Source organism: Copadichromis virginalis, linkage group LG5, assembly GCF_057382275.1.
Source record: "Copadichromis virginalis isolate Kocher_CV1m ecotype Utaka linkage group LG5, C_Virginalis_male_GT1.1, whole genome shotgun sequence".
Classification (NCBI taxonomy): Eukaryota; Metazoa; Chordata; class Actinopteri; order Cichliformes; family Cichlidae; genus Copadichromis; species Copadichromis virginalis.
This window is the reverse complement of record NC_140622.1, coordinates 11,689,688-11,711,951: the sequence shown is the minus strand read 5'-3', so window position 1 is coordinate 11,711,951 and position 22,264 is coordinate 11,689,688. Positions and strand designations below refer to the sequence as shown.

Genomic DNA, 22,264 nt, shown 5'->3' with positions numbered 1-22,264 from the left:
CCCAATGAGTGTGTGGTTTCATAACACAGACCATGCTCCATTTAAAACATGGTATGACGGAGGTTTTAAAAATGAACCCTATATTTTTTCAACATGACCCTAAATGAGTGACATGAACTCATCATGAAAGTGATTACAGGGGTGAAGACAGAAAGTCATTTTCCCATACGCTTTTCAACAACCGGAAGTCTTTATGCAACCTCAGCTATCGCCATCTGGTGGCCTTCGGATAGACTGCAGGTTTAACGCACTTCCACCCCGGCTCTGTTTGTCTGCCTCAGAAGCTAGATTTTATTCTATGAACACAACATGTCCATATGTGAAGACAACTGCAGTAAAAAGCCGTTTAGTGTCAAGTGTTAAGCTGTTATAGCAGGATGCTGTAAAGTCATATAATCCGTCTTAAGTACGGATGTAAGTAAGTGGGGATGTTTATTGAAGACATTATGTTATTTCCTCGATAGCTGGTGAAGCAGTGAAATCCCCCTGTGTTTGTCTTTATGTGCGTTTGCCTGCCTTATTTTGTTAAGCTAAACTGCTCTGTCCTGAGTGCACGCCCTTATCACATTCCATATGTTTGGATCAGCTGTGACGGACAACAATTGCTGGCCCATATTCGGCTCGTGCCGTCGCAATACAACTTCTGCTGCCAAACTAATTTACTCCTGCCGCCAGCACTTTTCATAGTTGCCTTGGAAACAAAACTTGTCGTAGCCTTTCTGTTTAGTGAAAGTGAAGTAATTGATGCATTATATGCTAATCAGAAATAACAGTGTGGGTAGGATGATGTGGATGTTCACCCGGTTGGCATACCAAGCAGATGCAGATGAGTATAGAGCTGTCTTTTTCCTGGGCAGACCTTTGATGATGAATGCCAGGCGCAGCTCTGCTGATGGAAACGTCTGCTTCCTGCTCAGCAGACCAGCAAAGACACAGTCAATGGAATATTAAAATCATTATATCTGGGAATGGGAAAAAAATGCGAGCATTGGAAGCAGGAAATAGTGTTGCGATAAACAGCAGCGATAGTTCAAAAGAAACCATTTCACCTGATGGCTGCTGCTGTCGTCATCACTCACATTCCCAGAGCAGGTAAACTGCCTGTATGATGGACAATGAAATGGCCCGCAGAGTTAGATGATGACTTTAATTGGCTAAGAGGCTCAAAAAAGGTCTTAAAAGAAGAATGAATGTGTGCTATACTGCACTGGTTGCTATTACTGCTAAATGCATTACTTTTAATGCACCATTTAGACAATGGCCTAAATGGCAAAACAAAACTTCCTTTTTCTTATTGTTTCTATTTGTTTTGCTGTTTTGTTTTGTTTTCTTCGTCCCCCCCCAAACTGCCACTTTTTTAATGAGCATTTCTCTATATGATGGAAAATACAGAAGTGTCTCCTGATACAGTAACAGTGATATGGGCTTCTCACAGCTGACAGTAGGAAAAGAAGAGGAAAATGGAATAAAGCTGAAGTGCAGTGTTGTAAATTATTTAGTGCAGGGGCCGTAGCAAAGATCTGACAACTTGCTCATTTAGGAAGATTAACAGATGTGGCAAATCACTCTGTTGTCAATCTGCTGAACTAAAGAACTATGAATAAATTGGCTTTCATATCTCCACTGGGAACTATTCTTTATGAGGGACCTCTTTTCCTTCCTCTCCCTCCACAGTGTGACTAAAAATAAAAAAAAAATAAAAAGGGATACATTTGTTATCTAACGGCACTGAGGGCCATTGTGTTGCATTTTCCTCTGTTGCCTTATCTCGTTCATTCAAATTCTGCTCCGACTGCAACTTCTGAATCAGTCTTAGTTACAGGAGGGAGCACATTTGTGCAAGTTTTATGTAGAGCTGCACGTAATGAGAATAACACAGCTGCTGGACAGGAGATAAGTGTGACCCGCACAATACAGAGAGACCACCATCCATAGATTTTCGTAGAACAGACAAACGTCCTTGTACCAGAGCAGCTATGTTGTTATAAACTGCTGAGAATCTCTCACTCCCTTTATGAGATGCTTTTGAATTCATGTCTGACGTATTCACTTCTATAAGCCGTCCTCCAGCAGAAGAGCACTCAAACATAGTGAAGATGCTTATATGTAGGCATTAATCTGCCAGTGGCCAGAGCCTTGTTTCATGGCTGCAGACGTATTGTCCAAGAAGAATAAGAGCTCCTCTTTACCATCTATTACTTTCTCTATCTCCCATCTCTCTCCAAGCCACTGTTTAGGCAGGAAGCCTCGTGCTCAGAGAAGATGTTGTCTTGTTAAATGGTACGAGTGAGCAGGAAATGGATAACGGCCAACCTTGATAATTTTACATCCTGTTCTTCAAACAAAAGAGTGAATCACTGGAATTTTCTTTTACTGCCAACACAGAATGAGCAAGTCTCATTTTCTGTTGTCAGGCCTCTTATACAATAACCATTACACAAGTTATGTTAGAAACAAACCTCAGAGTCTACAGATGTGCTCTAAAGCCCTGATGGTGCTTTGAGCTAAATGCTAGGTATTTGCTGATGAAGGCCGATGATGGTCATGGCACAGGACTTAAAGTTGGATAATCAAAGTCTTGGAACCTTAACTCTTTACCACTTGAAAGTAACCTTCGAATCTCTTTTCTGAGCTGTCATGTTTCAGGCCTGCTCATATACCACAATGACTGGATTATCATAAGAGGTTAGCGAGAGTGGTCACTGCTTTTGACTCACCAAGGTTTGACACACGTACAGTGGGGCAAAAAAGTATTTAGTCAGCCACCGATTGTGCAAGTTCCCCCACTTAAAATGATGACAGAGGTCAGTAATTTGCACCAGAGGTACACTTCAACTGTGAGAGACAGAATGTGAAAAAAAAAATCCATGAATTCACATGGTAGGATTTGTAAAGAATTTATTCGTAAATCAGGGTGGAAAATAAGTATTTGGTCACCTCAAACAAGGAAAATCTCTGGCTCTCACAGACCTGTAACGTCTTCTGTAAGAAGCTTTTCTGTCCCCCACTCGTTACCTGTATGAATGGCACCTGTTTGAACTCATCATCTGTATAAAAGACACCTGTCCACAGCCTCAAACAGTCAGACTCCAAACTCCGCCATGGCCAAGACCAAAGAGCTTTCGAAGGACACCAGGAAAAGTATTGTAGACCTGCACCAGACTGGGAAGAGTGAATCTACAATAGGCAAGCAGCTTGGTGTGAAAAAATCAACTGTGGGAGCAATCATCAGAAAATGGAAGACATACAAGACCACTGATAATCTCCCTCGATCTGGGGCTCCACGCAAGATCTCATCCCGTGGGGTCAAAATGATCATGAGAACGGTGAGCAAAGATCCCAGAACCACACGGGGGGACCTGGTGAATGACCTGCAGAGAGCTGGGACCAAAGTAACAAAGGTCACCATCAGTAACACACTACAACGGCAGGGAATCAAATCCCGCAGTGCCAGACGTGTTCCGCTGCTGAAGCCAGTGCATGTCCAGGCCCGTCTGAAGTTTGCCAGAGAGCACATGGATGATACAGCAGAGGATTGGGAGAATGTCATGTGGTCAGATGAAGCCAAAGTAGAACTTTTTGGTATAAACTCAACTCGTCGTGTTTGGAGGAAGAAGAATACTGAGTTGCATCCCAAGAACACCATACCTACTGTGAAGCATGGGGGTGGAAACATCATGCTATGGGGCTGTTTTTCTGCCAAGGGGACAGGACGACTGATCCGTGTTAAGGACAGAATGAATGGGGCCATGTATCGTGAGATTTTGAGCCAAAACCTCCTTCCATCAGTGAGAACTTTGAAGATGAAACGAGGCTGGGTCTTCCAACATGACAATGATCCAAAACACACCGCCCGGGCAACAAAGGAGTGGCTCCGTAAGAAGCATTTGAAAGTCCTGGAGTGGCCTAGCCAGTCTCCAGACCTCAACCCCATAGAAAATCTGTGGCGGGAGTTGAAAGTCCGTGTTGCTCGGCGACAGCCCCAAAACATCACTGCTCTCGAGAAGATCTGCATGGAGGAATGGGCCAAAATACCAGCTACTGTGTGTGCAAACCTGGTAAAGACCTATAGTAAACGTTTGACCTCTGTTATTGCCAACAAAGGTTATGTTACAAAGTATTGAGTTGTATTTTTGTTATTGACCAAATACTTATTTTCCACCCTGATTTACGAATAAATTCTTTACAAATCCTACCATGTGGATTCATGGATTTTTTTTCACATTCTGTCTCTCACAGTTGAAGTGTACCTCTGGTGCAAATTACTGACCTCTGTCATCATTTTAGGCGGGGGAACTTGCACAATCGGTAGCTGACTAAATACTTTTTTGCCCCACTGTATCTGTGACAATGTTATGGTTTCTCTTGCAGTGGCACACAAGGACGGGGCCCACTTTACGTCAAAGCAGGAAGAAGAGCTTGACAGCTTGTTGCCTCACAAGTGAAACACTCACAATGCAACAATGTGGCTACTTATAATGGCCGTTTAGCCTTCGCACGGCAAACACAGACTGATGCTCTTCAATTCAACTTCCTTCCTATGAATTCATGAATTTAGATCCCATTATTGCAGATATTCATCCCTGATAATTAAGGGGTGACTCAAACTCTCCTTTAAGGCCTAAATTAAACTGCAATTAATCAAGCAGTGTGATCCCTTTGACACAAAATGTCAAAGAGACACAGTGTGTCAAACATAGCATCTGATTGGAGGAGACAACCACTGAGTAAAAACAGCCTTTTCACCCTGTTTGACACAAGCAGTAAATTGGCTGGAAATTAAAACTAATGAGCAATTACCCTACCAATGAACTTCTATTATGTCTGTTTTCTCAGCGCTCTCCAACTGAATCCCAATTTCTACTTATTTAATTAATCTGAATAAATATGACACTTGTCTTTACTTCCTTAATCTTTCATTGTGCTCACTGTGAGAATGCAGAGAGAATACATTTTCCATTCAGATGCACATCCGAGAAAATAACTCATAATCTCCCAGCTCCTCCTGAAAGACTGTGAATGTGGGGCGCAGCAGCCACTATTGGTTCGGTCTATTTGTATATTCATAAATACTTTATTTGCATATTGCTTCTATTATGAACCTACAGCCAATATTTCTGCCATATTAAAGCCATATTTACCCTTTCGAAAAGGTCGGCTTGCACTCTGCTAGAACCGACGGCTCGTTTCTGATTTAATCTTGTATCTCCTACCATGCAACTACACATGAAAGACCTTACAGCATGATACAGAAATGACTTAAATATCTAACAATCTAATGAATAATTCACCCACTCGATCAGGCCCGAGCCAAAACAGTACGACCGAGTACAGCTTTGATGGTGGAATTCAAAACTGTAGTCAATCGATGGTGATGTTAATAGGAAGTTAATACCCTTTTGTGACAGAAGTTTTTTTTTAGTAAACTTTAGTATTACTGTGCAAACACTTCAGATATAGGCAGAGCTCATAGGAGAATCGCTGTCATTACACAAAGCATAAAACCCAAATGACTGGACTTCCTACAGAACTCCATTATAAATGTAAACAGCATATGGGCAAGCATGCTTGAATGTACATTGAAACTGGACTCACAAAAAAAAGGGTCTTTTAAAAGGATCACTACCACCACCTTCAGCTCACTATTTGTAAAACCCATTATGCATACATAAGGAGCAACATCATATTTCTTAGCAGTGCCATATACAAACAGCTCAACTGAACCACAAAAGGAGACTAGGAAAAAAATCTAACTCTACCCACAACTCTATTGTGTTGTTATGCAGTCACGCACGAGGTAACACAAAAGCCGGAAATCGTCATACTGCTGTTTTTGAAAGAAGCTTCTTATTCTGTGTGTCTGAGTCATTGCGCGCCGTCATTTGCCTCTTTTTTTTCTTTTTTCTCTTGTCTGCGTGGACACTTTTGAGCACTTTCAGGTTCTAATTGTTGGGCCAGCCATAGATGCATCGTAACAGGAATAAAGTGAAACACCATTTGCGACATTAATGGACTAATTATGCAAATTAGATACCAGTTTTCATCCCTCACGACATGGTGAGCTTTCTGCCACAAAGCCCGTTGTTCAGGCTTCTCCTTTCTGCTGGTTCACAAATATCTTTCTAAATCTGAGGTGATACTGCTGGCTGCTGATACATGTCTGCCCGCTTGACCGAAAAGCCTGTGCTCACTTATCAAGAGCCCGAGCGTCTATTCCCACAACAGCAATCTGTGTCATAGTTCATGCTGGCAGATGAAAACAAATCTCTGCTGTCATGCTTTAATTCCCTATAAAATGGTGATAGCACGCAGAAGTAGTGTTTTGTTTCTGAGCTGTTTTACTCGCTGGAAGGTGTAACACAGACAAGATGGTTTTAACAGCAAGCAGTGTCGTTGTTGGACTCACAATTTATAAAATAAAATGTTTATATGTAACCATCTGAGCAAACAGAACTATCAGTGTTGGAGAGCTGTGAGGACTCAGCCTTTGTTATACGTAGACCAATGCTGCTCTCTAGTGTAGGTAATGGCAACAAGGAAAAGAAATATGCCGTGTGTGGATTAAATGCAAGTTACTGCTGGTGGGCCCTTGTGAATGGGCTCTTGTCAGGCAGCCTAAAAGTCTGTAAGGAGTTGACAAGGTTTCCCTGTGCCTTAGTGGGTGCCACAGGCCAAACACGGGCACTTTAGACTGATTTATTTGTTCTAAATTACATGCTTAAAATGTGCCTTGTAGTCTGAAGCAATATCAGTGGTCAGTAAGCCTACAAAGGTGTGATATAAATGCTAGTCTATTTCAATTTCCTGAAATTATGCAGTGCCAGACTTGAGGGATCCACATGGAGGTCACAGCACAGGGCAGTTACAGATTAGTGATTTAAAATGACACCGTACTGATTCAAAAATCAGCTACAAGGCAGCATGTGGGCCTCAGTGTCTTTTTTCAGGCTTATTTAACAAGACAGATGTTTGCCATCATTGGTATGGATCCCACATGTTCACCAGCCACTCAGTTAGGTACACCTTACCATGGGTTCAACAAGGCGTTGGAAACACTCCTCAGAGATTTTTCATATCCAAATATGCTCTGCTGGATTGAGATCATGTGACTGCTGAGGCCATTTTAGTACAGTGAGCTCACTGTCGTGTTCAGGAAACGCCCAGCTCTCCAATCAGAGCTTCTGTTTTGTAGATTGTGGTTACGGGTATGTGGAAAATGGATTTAACATGTTTCTACTAACTGTTCGAACACATTTACTGGCCGTCTTTCGGATGTAGTCTGAATTGGTTTTTTCCTTTGGTGAATGCGTCTGGCTGCCCTGGCAGTGGTGAGTTGGATCACAGCATGAAGTCTCTAGACTGGACTACAGTAGTATGAACACTGGATGATAAACATTTTTCTCTCTTTATAAATTTCTCCTGCTGCTGTTTTATTTATGTCTTTTCATTGTATTTCAGCTTGATTGTCTAATCTAATGTATTAACCATGTGTTGTTGTTTTTTTATTTTAATAAAAACTCTTTAGAGTTATTAATAAGTTTTTGTTTTATTTTTGATTTTGTTGCAATGAGACACACTTAGTGAGTAGTTGGAGGTGCTCTTTAGCGTAGATTGCCTCTCCAAGTGGCCAAAGTTAGTTGCAATGATTTGTAAGTTTAGTGGCAATACCGTGGTAACAGAAATATTATTATAATAAACTAATTTATCTAATTCTATGGACTTTATGTTGGTTAACAGTTCTTCTATTTGTTACATAAACTACTGAAATTAATCTCCGACACCTCTGACTTTCCAGTAACAAGGCTCTGTTCCTTTATGTATATATATATATGTATATATATACATATATATATATACATATATATATATACATATATATATACATATAGAGGGAGTGCAGAATTATTAGGCAAATGAGTATTTTGTCCACATCATCCTCTTCATGCATGTTGTCTTACTCCAAGCTGTATAGGCTCGAAAGCCTACTACCAATTAAGCATATTAGGTGACGTGCATCTCTGTAATGAGAAGGGGTGTGGTCTAATGACATCAACACCCTATATCAGGTGTGCATAATTATTAGGCAACATCCTTTCCTTTGGCAAAATGGGTCAAAAGAAGGACTTGACAGGCTCAGAAAAGTCAAAAATAGTGAGATATCTTGCAGAGGGATGCAGCAGTCTCAAAATTGCAAAGCTTCTGAAGCGTGATCATCGAACAATCAAGCGTTTCATTCAAAATAGTCAACAGGGTCGCAAGAAGCGTGTGGAAAAACCAAGGCGCAAAATAACTGCCCATGAACTGAGAAAAGTCAAGCGTGCAGCTGCCAAGATGCCACTTGCCACCAGTTTGGCCATATTTCAGAGCTGCAACATCACTGGAGTGCCCAAAAGCACAAGGTGTGCAATACTCAGAGACATGGCCAAGGTAAGAAAGGCTGAAAGACGACCACCACTGAACAAGACACACAAGCTGAAACGTCAAGACTGGGCCAAGAAATATCTCAAGACTGGTTTTTCTAAGGTTTTATGGACTGATGAAATGAGAGTGAGTCTTGATGGGCCAGATGGATGGGCCCGTGGCTGGATTGGTAAAGGGCAGAGAGCTCCAGTCCCACTCAGACGCCAGCAAGGTGGAGGTGGAGTACTGGTTTGGGCTGGTATCATCAAAGATGAGCTTGTGGGGACTTTTCGGGTTGAGGATGGAGTCAAGCTCAACTCCCAGTCCTACTGCCAGTTTCTGGAAGACACCTTCTTCAAGCAGTGGTACAGGAAGAAGTCTGCATCCTTCAAGAAAAACATGATTTTCATGCAGGACAATGCTCCATCACACGCGTCCAAGTACTCCACAGCGTGGCTGGCAAGAAAGGGTATAAAAGAAGAAAAACTAATGACATGGCCTCCTTGTTCACCTGATCTGAACCCCATTGAGAACCTGTGGTCCATCATCAAATGTGAGATTTACAAGGAGGGAAAACAGTACACCTCTCTGAACAGTGTCTGGGAGGCTGTGGTTGCTGCTGCACGCAATGTTGATGGTGAACAGATCAAAACACTGACAGAATCCATGGATGGCAGGCTTTTGAGTGTCCTTGCAAAGAAAGGTGGCTATATTGGTCGCTGATTTGTTTTTGTTTTGTTTTTGAATGTCAGAAATGTATATTTGTGAATGTGGAGATGTTATATTGGTTTCACTGGTAAAAATAAATAATTGAAATGGGTATATATTTGTTTTTTGTTAAGTTGCCTAATAATTATGCACAGTAATAGTCACCTGCACACACAGATATCCCCCTAAAATAGCTGAAACTAAAAACAAACTAAAAACTACTTCCAAAAACATTCAGCTTTGATATTAATGAGTTTTGTGGGTTCACTGAGAACATGGTTGTTGTTCAATAATAAAATTATTCCTCAAAAATACAACTTGCCTAATAATTCTGCACTCCCTGTACATATACATATATTCTTTATTTGTACAGTATTTCATTAAATGTACCTGTGTATTCTACCCCTACCTATAATCCAACTAATAGCACCGTGTTGCTTAACCCCTTCTTTAAGATACATGCCCACCTTTGTCCACCTCCGTCACAGCCTGACATCAGTGGGTTTTTCTCAGGGTGGAAAGCTCATTCAGATCCACTGAAGACATTACATAACATAGTATGTAAGTATCGGTGGTTTGTATTAAAAATCTAATCTGCAATGTGTCATTCAACCACACATCTGAGACAATAGCTTGTACTTGGAGGCCACTTCTGTGCCACGGCTCATTTTCTGTTCTTTGACAGAGATGATATGATTGGTTTTTACCTGGCTACTGCCGTCATTCAGTCATCTTTTACCATGTGTCCGTCTCCAGGTCCCCCAAAACTGAGCAATAAAGATGAACATTTTTACCTGGGGAACTAGCCAGAGCAATGAAGTGAACACTACTGACAGGAAACTGCAAAGTTTACTGACTGGAAATAACGGTCAGAAAAAAGGTCACATGAGACAGTGCTGCAGCGAGAAGACAACGTATTCATACTCAAGTTGTGTGGGTGCTTTATTTTTGTTTGTTTCTTTTGTTTTTTAATTTGCTGGTTTGTTTTTTGCAGGTGATATAGTGAAGGAAAACCATAAAGTTGCATAAACTATACTTTATTGATATACCTCAAATGTTAGATCATTGGTAATGTTCAGTGTAAATACAATATAAACTGCATATTTAGTTTTAATATGTTACATTTTATCAGACAAGCTTCATAACAAAGAAAGCATGAGGCAGTTTATTCCACCAAACAGAAAATCAGATGGTTTTATGGGCTCTGTGCGTACAAAGATCCAAAACAAAACAAAGGCTATTTCAACTTCAAGTCTTCAAAGATCTCAGTCAGAGTGATTTCCACCTGCTGTGAGAATTGTTCTTGCCCAGACAGAGTGCCACGCTGCTGGGGGAGGCTTGTGATGACATGGTGTAGAAGCTGCAAAGGGCCTGGTCCACTCTGTAGGAGATGGTACTGTAAAAGACAGGGTTGCTATGGCTGCTTGTCTGGTCACAGTGGGACTGAGAGGCGCTGTTGTAAACGTCCATGCAACAGCACATGCAAAGGAACAAAGCCTGGAGTCTGCTGGGTTCAGGCAGGTTTGCATTCTTGGGTATAATAGGTCTGTGCTCCTCTGCAGGAGAAGAGAGGAGGCTGACAAAGCTGTTGCAACCCTCCATGGGAAAGGTAAGCCTGCAAAGTTCATCTTCATCATCCTTACATAGGTCCTCAGCAGTTCCTTCTCCAGTGTCCACGATCTTCCTGTACTCCTGTTCTTCTTCCCCTGCTGTGGAGCTCCCATCAAGCTCACCTGAGCTTACAGTGAGAAACCTCAACACCACCAGGTTAAGAAATGCTCCGATGACCGTCAGCCCAACTAGAATGTACATGAAGCTAAATGCCACGTAGGTAGGTTGCTTCTAGAGGGCATCTTTTGTCTGCAAGGCTACAAAATCTCCAAACCCAATGGTAGTAAGTGTGACAAAGCAGTAGTAAGAGGCATTAAAAAGCTCCAGCCCTCAAAATAGGAAAAGGCTGCAGCTCCTACAAACAAAGTGCTTACCCAAGACAGTAAACCCACCAGGACCATGTTTCCCATTGACACCTCTGTCTTCTGTAAGCCCAGGCCCTGCTTGACTCTGCTCAGGAGGTATCTCACAAAAGTGTTGATCCTCTCGCCCAGGCACTGGAACATGACCAGCGTCAGAGGGATGTCCAAGAGCGCATAAAACATACAGAAGGCCTTTCCAGCATTGGTGCACGGAACAGCATGGCCATAACCTGCAAAGTCAAAGAATAATACAGGTCAAAGGTTGAGTACTACTGTTTCATAGTCATCAAGCTCCATCGACATCAAACTAGTATATTGCTGCTGTAAACACTGCAAGGCAGGGATACTCACACATAACTCAGTGCAGGTTAAAGTCAAGTCTTTAAACTAATGTGAGCAAACATGGTTAAACCACAGATAAGTCTCACTAAAACTGCTTGCTGATGCTGTGCCAGGAAACATTTGGCTATCTCTCTATAACTGCAGCTTAACTGGTTTGGTCCAATCATGCTGTCCTCGTTAACCTCATTTCCAGAAGCAGCTGCTAGCGGTGTACATGTGTAAAAGCTCTGTTAATACCAGTGTCCGCCACCTCCACAGCACTTAATAGCAAACTGAGAAACTTGGGAGGTGCAACTAAAGAGAAGGTTGGTGACAGAGCAGGCTGAACACACAGTGATAAGTGAACACTGTTTATTTGGGAATGCTAGAGGCGGGCGGATTGATCTAAATATCGATACCAATGCTGGTATTGGTATCAGATCAGTACTAGCGCCTCAGTATCGATACTTTGTTTCTATCCTCTATGTTCAGTATGTCCATGGAATTGTGTTAAATAAATAAGTATAATAGAAATGAAAAAATACAAGTCAAACACGGGCTATGAAAAATATCGGAACTTTTTTTATGTTGACTGTCACATAATTTTATTTATAGCCTCTGGCACATTGAAACAACAGAAGCTGACTGAAAGTCCTTTAGTGATAAGCACATTTACATTCCAGGTCTCCAAAAAAAAAACCCACAAAAAGCTGGAAAATGTGTTCAGACTTTGCAAACTGATGATTAATCTCATTCATCTCACTGCCCTCTCCGACATAAGCCATCTTTATCGTTAAAAGTATCTGTATCAGTATTGGTATCACCAATACTGGCCCTGTATTTACATGGTATTGGCTTGATACCAATATTTTTCGATACCAATATTTTTCAATCCTGCACACCACAACGTAAGATAAAAAGTGTTTACTGGACATTAACAGCAGGTTTTCTCACTTTAAGCCTGATCAGCTTTTTAACCTGTTTATATTTCTGCAATTAGTTCAGCTTTTTGGGAAATGGTAAGGACATAGGTGATTAACAAAAGGCAACTGTTTCTACATAAGATATGAAGCTACCAAGCTGTAAGAAAACATAGTGACACTTTAGCTTCTTAACATTACAGGGCGTGCACTCTTACAAAGGTGGTTTCACTCAGTCCTTTGTTCCGCAGTCTGAGGTTGGACAGGAAGGCTGGAGCTTATATCAGACCAATAAGACAGCACGTGAGAAATTGTAACTGAAAAGTGTTATTGTTTCATTGCTTTAGGTCTGTTCAGGCCAACCTTTGACTGCTCACCTATCCAGGGTGTACTCACCTCTTGCCTACTGCCAACTGGGATAGGCCCCAAGGTGGCTATAAGAGATTAAGGCTTCTGATCTGTACTTTCTTTGTCACATAGAGGTGGTTTAGGTATTTTAAGAAAGGGTTGGGGGGTTTTTTACCATTAAAAAATAAAAAATAAAAACTTTCAAAAACTTTGCACACTTCTTTACTACATATGCAGCTGCCTACATAATCACTTTACTGATATTTTGCTGAAAAGGCCAAACTACATCTATCTTATTCCAAGAATTTGGACCTAGAACAACAACAGCAGGTGTTTCTGGACAGCTTTGCTTTCTGTAAATAGGCTAATTTAAAACAAAACAAAACTTTAGCTACATCCCAGCATTACAAGGAGTAATAATTCACAATCAAAAAATCATTTAGGTAGGCCTAGTTTATGTGTCTATCTTCAATGAGTTGCTGTTCAGGGTCCAAAAAAAGAAAAACTGTCAAAAAAATTACTGCAAAAATCACACAATACCGTGAAGTCAGGCCACAACATTATATACTTGCCAATTGTAGTGATAACGGTGATGCCAAAGTAAAAAGAGCCGACGAACTTCCACTGCCTCCCAGCGCGATGCGGCTCTGTCTGATGGACCACTCACTAGATCTGGTTGAAATCATCCTCGTACTTTTTCTTCAGCTCGCTCAGCTTCTGCTCCAGCGCCTTTTTTTCTTGAACTCTCACTTTCTGACTCTAGTGCGTCAAAAACTGCGGCTCCTACAAGCAGGTAGAAAATAATTGAGAGGATGAGAGAGAGGGTCCTGATGTTCTGCGTCCTCATCCTCAAATCCAGAGTGCCTGGAGGAGGCGGGGAGGGTGCTGCTGCTCCTGCTGCTGCTGCTCAGAGGCACAGATGCACATGGGTTTCGCTGGTCTTCACGGTGTAAAGAGGCCATGGGCCTGTTAGGAGTACAGCATAGGTCTAAATGGCTTGAAAGTGTAGCCTATAGTATTAGCGTGTGGTCAGGTGAAGCATGCTCACATAACCTCGTTTACTGAACTTTAAGAGGACTATGAGGACTTTTAACAAGTGCTAATGTGCTCAGTTCGGTTTCTTGAAACAGTTACAGTTATATTCGCTTTGATGTTGCAAGATTTCAGCATAGGGTGTTTAGTTTGTTTCACGTTTTGTGCTAGAGTATACATTTCATTTCTTACTTTAAATTCAGTTATAAGACAGACTGGAAGTTAGAAACTCACGCATGATACAATATGTCTAAATTAGAGCAGGACTATATTAAACCTTTTCTATGGGAAAAGCACAATAAAAATCATTAAATGTTCTACTAATGTAATACATGTGCATCACTGTATATAAAATATGACTGTAGTTGCTAACACCTTTTCTCTAGCGAATTTGAGCATATTGGCTATCTTTCGTCTTTTTTTCCTTAAACCGGTGGTCATCAGGAGGGATGGTTCTGAATATTCCTGCAGAAGCTCCATGTCAGTGATGTCTTAAAGCACATCCTGCTTTAACCTCCATTTTACTTAAACTGCATTTGACTGATTTGTGAAAATGGTTATCACACTGTATCAAAGAAGACCTAAAATTAAACAATAGACACCTTGAGGTCCTTTATATTTTAAGGTAAAGACCCTACAATAATACAGAGTAAACCCCAACAATCACATGACTCCCTATGAGCAAGCACTTGGCAACAGTTGGAAGGAAAAAGTCCATTTTGACAGGAAGGAAACATCTGGTAGACCCAAGCTCAGGGAGTGGAAATCATCTGCAACGACTGGTTGCGGGAGAGGGCAGAGACAGGATGAAGGATGCACTGTGGAAGAGAACGAGAGATTAATAGCAAGTAACAAGTAGAAAATGCATTTTTTGAAGAAACTGCAGTGTGAATGCTGATCGCTGAATGTTTTGAGCAGAATTGAAATGATTGCTAAAGTTAAGCTAAAAATGTTAAATGAGCTGAAAAATACAGAATTTTTCATCTGAAAAAAAGTGCAGAAATGTTGAAAGCTGAAGTTCACACAGAAGAAGAGGTTGAAAAGTAGCTGAGCATGTTTAAAATGTGCATTTGAAAAAGCTGAGTAATGACAAAAGAAAATTTAAAGTCAGGAAACTTCTGAATGAATATTAAAAGTTTGTATCTGTTTGTTTTGAGAGATGCCTCAAAACAAACAGGTTTTCCGCTTAGGCAGCGGTTGTCCTTCTCTCCTGGATCAGCTGGAGCTTTCTTTTGGCACCTGAAAAAAGTCCCAGCTGGACTTTTGTCAAAGCTGGGAAAACCTGTAGTGATCCCGTATGTGTCAGGAGTATGGGAACAGTTGAGACAAAGTTTTTCTAAACACCGTGTCTCTATGGCTTTTAAACCCCAAAACACGCTGAGCCAAAAATTGGTCCACCCCAAGGATCGTGTCACCAGACACAAACAGAGTAACATAGTGTACGCTGTTAAGTGCCAGGAGGATTGCCAGGATTTATACATGCCAGACCATTTATACACGTACCACCTGTACGTTCAAGTAGTATTTGCTACAAACAAATACGGAAGCTTAATCAGCATCCACACTAATTAAATGTAAAGTTGTGTATTCTGTACCTCACATACGTGGCAGCCTTTTAAAGAAATCCAGCATCACCAGCTACCCTTTCTGGACTCTCGTCCATGTGTTATTTTGCCCTATGAAATACTCCTGTCTGGAGTAATCACACTACCCGCAACTATAGTATTACTCTCAGCAGTGAGGCATTAGCTGGTGGCAGCGTTGACCTTTATCAAGCGTACATAGCTGCTGAGCCAACTACCACCCTAGCTGTGGTCATTAACTACATTCTGCGCGCTTGCCGAGTGAGGCCGTCTGTAGAGGTGGTTTGTGTGTACGTATCAGTGCAACTGTGCAGGGCCCTCGTCTGAGGGGCCTTCACTGAGATTTCCTGTGGCATCTGTTGGATTTTCGCACGTGCTAATCGGGTTCACGGCAGCGCGATCAGAAAACAGGCCAACTGCCTTAGCTCCATGCTGCAACTTATTTCACTTTCACAAAGTTCCCATCTATTTTAGGAGGGCAATCCAATTTGTGGAAACTATTCTTGCACTGAAGTGAGCCATAAAGAGCCTAAGATCTGTCATTAAAATCCACAGTTACTGCCTCCATTCCCCGCAGAACATATGACTATCACTATGCTGTGTTTTCATCTTCTACAGCCAATACAGGACCTTAGCTGCTCTGGTAAGCACGAATGAATCGACTGCCATGCAGAGGTTAGCGATGTAGCATTCTGACAAGTCTTTATTTCCTCTAATGGCAGAAAGAACAGTCCTGTTGAAATGAGTATGAGAGATAACAGCCTCATCATGGAGCACTAAGTGAATGCACACAGTGCTTAAACAAGTACAGATCAATTCCTTTTGCAAACTTCACGTCATAGGAAACAAATATTACCAAAGCAGTGTTATATAGTCATAAATATATAGCTCATTGTAGCGTGCCATAAACCCAAAAAGCAACTGAGTTTATAATAAGGGCGTCTGTGCTGGTTTGAAAACTCCATTCATGAAATAATGGCACTGCATTATCTGATGTACTCATCCCATATCTCTCTGTTCAGCAGGACAATTCATACAACCTGTTATCTCTCATGGGAAGACATTAAGAGCAGGATGTCCACCGACTCAGGTCCAGACACTCATCTGTCCAAGTGCCATTCTCGTAGAAAATGAGCCATGGAAATATACTGCAAACATGATGCTATCTTTGCATTGATAACAGCCACAGTGGGAATACGGGCAGTGGATACGATGATAATATAGTATAAAAATCCAGAGCATTTTTATCATAAATATAAAAATTCTAACTCTTTTTAAAAAAAATAAGTAGAGGCTTCACACATATTTGCAGACAAACATGTCTTTAGTGACAAGGCTACAGTGTCACAGAGGGAAACAGGCTTGAACTTTGCAGCTAATCTCAACAGTCCTTTGAGCCTTTTAGCCAAAAGGGCATGGACATGGTCTGTAAGTCATGTACGTCAGAAAGGGCTCCTAATCAAAACACCTGCAGTGAAGATGACTCTGACTAGAGAAAGTACTCTTCTAATTTAACTTGAATTTATTCTAATTTATCAAATGCAGAAAAAATCTCATTTTTAAACACCTGCAAATTGTAATATTTACTATTAATCATATTGAAATGATGAATTTAATGTGACTCAAGCGCAAAGGGAAGTTGGAAAACTTCTGTGATTTCATATATAAAAAAGGCAGGTTTTACTCGAGCTTTGGCTGCCCTGGGAGGGAATAATATTTACTGAGTGTACCTCACTATTGGGGTGAAGGTGTGACTAAATTATGGGTTATCTGTGCAAAGGGGATTCCTGACTGTTTATGCAATTACAGGTAAACTTTGTAGCTTTTTAAGCTAAAAATAGGGTTTTAAACCAAGTCCTGGAAATCTAAGGTGTTGAGCCCCTTCACTGGTGCAATGTTTAGGTTTAATTTAAGGGATGTGTCCCATACACTTAAACCGTGATCATTAATAAGATGAATAAATATAGAAATATATTTTAAAAATTGGTTTATTAATTAGATATACAGCCAAGTCACATTACAATATCATAACAGTGAAATAACACTAGCCCAAGTGAAGGTATTTGGATTTCTGACATGGTTTACTTTTAAAAGAAAATTAACTTTTACACGTCAACCAAGTTTTCCCAAACTAAAGTCTAGTCTACTTTTGATTTGCAGCAGCGTGTCGGTAACATGATGCCGGCGGTCGGTAACATGTTGTTTGTCGCCGCAAAGTTTAGTTTCGGTTTTCTGTGAAGTGCGTAAGGGAAAGCGAAACAGACTGACCGATTATCTTCACGCATGAGGGTTATGTCGGTGCTGTGTCGCTGCTGTAAAGTAATAATGCATTGGTTTGGATACAATGGGATTCGCTCGCTTTGGCACTGGATAGTGCGCCACAGGAATCCTTTACTGTTCTTGCTTTTTCCACTGGTTCCACTGTTTAGATTTTTAACTTATTCAAAGAAAGACGGAAATGAGCCTGAAACAAGCGACGACAACACACGTCTACTCAGGAATTCACTTGACGATGAAGAGAAGGCTATTAGTGACGGACAGAAGAGGACCTCAGACGAAGATGGGGTGCCCGTGAGCAAGCGAGCAAAGTCTAACCAAGATAACTTTCAAAATGATCGAGTTGAGACCGCTGATAAAAATGTGAGTAAAGAAATAAACATTTACAGTAAGGTGATCATGCAGGTTTCTCACCAAACGTTTTACGTTCGTATTCAGTGAATGTAAAAACAAGAATTGATCAACTGTATAACAGGCAACTTGGAGATACAAACATGGCATAATACCGTGATTTGCTCTTTACTTTATTCCTTTTAGGTTTCTATGGTACACCCAAATGAGTCTGAAATGCGCACGGAAAATGCAGTTGACGAAGGGAAGAAGCTGACAGGGCCGGAAGAAGAAGAGGAAGAGTTTGACAGCACAGAGTATCGAGTTCACACTACGGATGAATTCTACTGCGACTATGATTCAACCTGGGAGACCGACCCGAATGAGGAGAGCCCACCCAGCAGGATCAGACGGTCAACAAACTATGTAAGTAAGCCAGTGCCTGTCACAAGTGCTTTGATTTTCCACGTCTGCTCACAAATCATTTACTGCAGGCATAAAAGGAGCCACCTGTCACAGGCCCACAGGCCCAAGGTGTTAGATGGCCCCTCCAGAGAACTTTATTGAGGTGATAGCTCTGTTCACATTTCTTGATTTTTCCTGCAAGAAAAAAATCACAAAGATGGCTCAAAAAAACAACAAAAAGCCAAAGAAAGACATTTAAAATTTCCCAAAAGAGATTAAAATCAGTGGGAAAGATAAAATGGACATAAATAACAATGGTGAACAAAGAAGTAGATAACCAGAAACATTTTTAGAGTGGTGACTACATTTTGTGTTGTGAAATATATCTCTGAAATAATCAATATGAGATCAACAAATGAAAACAAAGAGCCACAGAATGACATATGCACAAAGACAGAAACCCATTTATTGTAAATAAAGATGGAGGATCTCCAAGGATGATCTTTGGGTTACTGAATGTCTCCTTTAGCTGTGCAGTGTTACCCCTGAACTTCATTTGTCTTCTGTGTTCCAGTACAACTTCAGCAGATTTGAACGTGCTGCGAGAGACATGCAGAACTACAGACATGACTACCCTGTAAGTCTCACACACACACACTGTAAACACACACTCTCATGTTTAAGCACGAGCCAAGCACATGTTGTTCTTTTATGTGTCCCTGCAGAGCCAAATCAAGACACAGCACAGGAAGGAGAACACAAATGTATGTAAACGTTTGTTTTTAGATTTATTTCAAAGAAGAACAAAATAAATGGTTTGAATCAAATTCTTTTCTCTTGTGTAGGACGACAAGTCTAATCTGAATTTCTACCTTGGAAAGAAACGATCGGTGCCAGATGGTAGGCCTTTTTAGTAGAACAAAGTATAGAGTCAAGTATGTCCATAAAGTGGAAGTGAAATAAATGTTTTTCTGTAATTTATTTGTTCAAGAATGAGAGCTTATAAAATTCATTATTTTATTCAACTAATCCTCTCAATATTTCCATGTCATCAGAACCTTAAGTGGCCTTAAACGTTACTGATATTACACAAGAATGCTATAATCATGAGATGTCAAAAAAAAAGATATTTTTTGATACTGACATCAGTTTGAGCCACCTCAGTGATCACTGGATAAATCGTAATCTGTGCAGCTTCTTTTACAAACAGATTTATTTGCTGTGACTTGTATTTGTTACCAGGTGTCAGCATAACTGAGTTCCATGAACAGTGGTATGGAGACTATGAAAGCCTTGAGTACGTGCACACATATATTCAGTGGTAAGTTACTCTATAGTCACAAATATGATGTAAAAAGTTCAGTTCCAGTTTGTAACGACATTTTCTCTCAAAGGTTGTTCCCACTGCAAGAACCAGGAGTGAACTATGAGGCCAGTACACTGACAAAGGAAGAAATTACGGTAAACCTGTGAAAGTTACCAAGTTATGATTTAAAAAGAAAACATGTCTTATACACTGATAGAGGTTCGATGTTTCCTTCAGGATTTTCTTAATCACAGCACTGCAAAGCAAAACCTGGTGAAGTCGTACAAGCTCATGTTGGACTTTTATGGTATCGTGTTGTGTGATGAAAAAACTGGAGAAGTCAGGAGAGCAAAGCACTGGGAAGAAAGATTTGACAACCTTAACAGGTAAAACTACCTCTGAATTTAAAAAAAATCTGTGTGCAGTAAAAGTGACAAAAACCTGTAAATGATCTAATTTTGGGACTGATCACTGTCTGACAGTCACACACACAACAGCCTGCGCATCACTCGCATCCTGAAGTGTCTGGGAAACCTGGGTTACCGTCACTACCAAGCCCCTCTGGTCCGCTTCTTCCTGGAGGAGACTCTGGTCAATGGACAACTTCCAAACATCAGGGACAGCGTCCTCAGCTACTTTATGTTTGCTGTACTTGATAAGAAAAAGCGCAGACGTCTCATCAAGTATGCATATTTGCACTATGAGCCTAAAGATGAGTTTGTGTGGTGCCCAAAGAAAATCCAAAAATTGTGGTCAATGCAGCCCAAGGCAGCAAAGGAAGAGGCCGCTGACTCTCTGGAGTCGCAGGAGGACACTGTGATTTCTGACAGTGAAGCACAAGAAGAGGAAAACCTGTCTGCAGATGAGTCGTGTAACAATGCAGAGTATGAGTCTCATGAGGGTGAAGAAACTTTCAGCCATAATGAAGATTGATTGATGACAATGGAAAGCTTATGAATAATACTGATAAATTGCACTGAAGTATGGAGTGATTTAGTTCAACACTGTAGATCTTAGATTACTAGCAGGTTATTGTGCTTTACACACTGAGTCAAAGGGCTTGATTCTTTATAGAAATGTTTGTTTACTTCAACATTTACAACTTAAAGTTTGGATTTTTATTCGCAATTAATTCTTTTTCTGAACATAAATAATGAAGCGTTCTGAAATGGATGCATGTTTTACACAAAATTCAAGGGTTAATGTTATTGTGTGACTATGTGGGATCAATTACTAAATGTTTTTGCGTTCTTGTGTCTAGAATTAAAACATTCTCATTCAGAAAGTTCACATCTTGTTGTTTTATATCTGTCTTAATTTCCTTTCAGAGTTGCATATTCAAATCGCAGGTTAGTAAAGGTTGTGGCCAAAATAAAATTAGAGGGTGGCAAGATAAAGAATGTTACAGTCAGTTACAAAGCCAATTCATGTATTACTACAGTTGGTCACTTTACAAAAGGACATAAAAATCTCTGACAGACTCCGAAATATTGCAGCCCATCAAAGGTTAACAGCCTCAACTGTTCACTTTCTAATTCTGTCACCTGACTCCTTACACCAGCAATCATCACAGCTAAACAACAATGTGAAGGCAAAGAAATTACACACAACTTTAAAGTTGAATACTTGCTCCGTTAATATTTGAAAGAAAAGGGTTTTTAAAACTGAGGCAAATTTCATCAAATGGGTTCAAACAGTTGAGCTGAAACAAAAATAGCTTGTGTTCCCACCAGACTGTGAGCACCATCTTTTGCAGGCTCCACAGAGACAAAGGGAGAGCATTTAGATTTCTTTCTTTTTTAAAAAAGAAAAATCACCTAAATCGACAGCATGGATGGGAACAGCAGGAATGTAACTGAGAATATTGCTGAAGTAAAGCTTTAATGTACTTTTACCTTATTTAGGTATTTCTATGCCACTTTCTGCTTTTACTCCACTGTGTTTATAATGCAAAGATTAGACTTTGTACTCCATGCTGAAAGGCAGAGGAGAGCGAGCGTTCTCAATTGCAGGTCCGATGCTTTGGAATAACCTTCCCCTCCATATTAGACAAGCGTTATCAGTGCAGGTCTTTAAGTCCAGATTGAAGACCTATTTTTATTCCCTGGCTTGTAACTTTGCAGGAAACTGACACCTTTCTTATTAATTTTATTGTATTTTTAATAATTTTATTGTATTTTTAATTTTGCTAGTTGTTTTGATCTGTGTTGTTCAGCACTTTGGTCTGCCTGGTGTGTTTTTAAAGTGCTATACAAATAAACGATGATGATGATGATGATGATGTGAATGATTTTAAAGCTCTGATTTCTTGCTTTTATTATTTTGCAGATAAATTGCATTCCTATATATCAAGTTACCCAGCCATATACACTGGTGTGGGAAAAGTGTTTGGGTTTTTTTTTTTTGCTATTTTGTCACACTTAAATGTTTCAGATCATCAAACAAATTTAAATATCAGACAAAGATAACACAAGATAACACATATAGTTACTTAGATTACATATTCTGATATCCTGTATTCAGTGTTGGGAAGGTTACTTTTAAAATGTATTCCACTACAGATTACAGAATACATGCCCCAAAATGTATTTTGTAACATATTCCATTACATTACTCAGTGAGAGTAACGTATTCTGAATACTTTGGATTACTTAATATATT

General features: G+C 40.4%; 1 protein-coding gene and 1 pseudogene across 1 annotated transcript; one reads left to right on the top strand and one right to left on the bottom strand.

Moving 5' to 3' along the window:
* Positions 1–10,377: 10,377 nt before the first annotated feature.
* On the bottom strand, positions 10,378–13,517 carry LOC146708988 (potassium channel subfamily K member 3-like; annotated as a pseudogene).
* A 4,027-nt stretch (positions 13,518–17,544) lies between these two features.
* On the top strand, positions 17,545–20,893 carry LOC146708987 (uncharacterized). The gene is made up of 9 exons (XM_085455937.1): positions 17,545–17,925; positions 18,100–18,318; positions 18,872–18,934; positions 19,023–19,061; positions 19,143–19,197; positions 19,540–19,618; positions 19,692–19,758; positions 19,841–19,989; positions 20,086–20,893. The coding sequence occupies exons 1-9, from the start codon at positions 17,569–17,571 to the stop codon at positions 20,534–20,536; spliced, it is 1,479 nt and encodes a 492-aa protein (XP_085312063.1). The 5' UTR covers positions 17,545–17,568; the 3' UTR covers positions 20,537–20,893.
* The last annotated feature ends 1,371 nt before the right edge of the window (positions 20,894–22,264 follow it).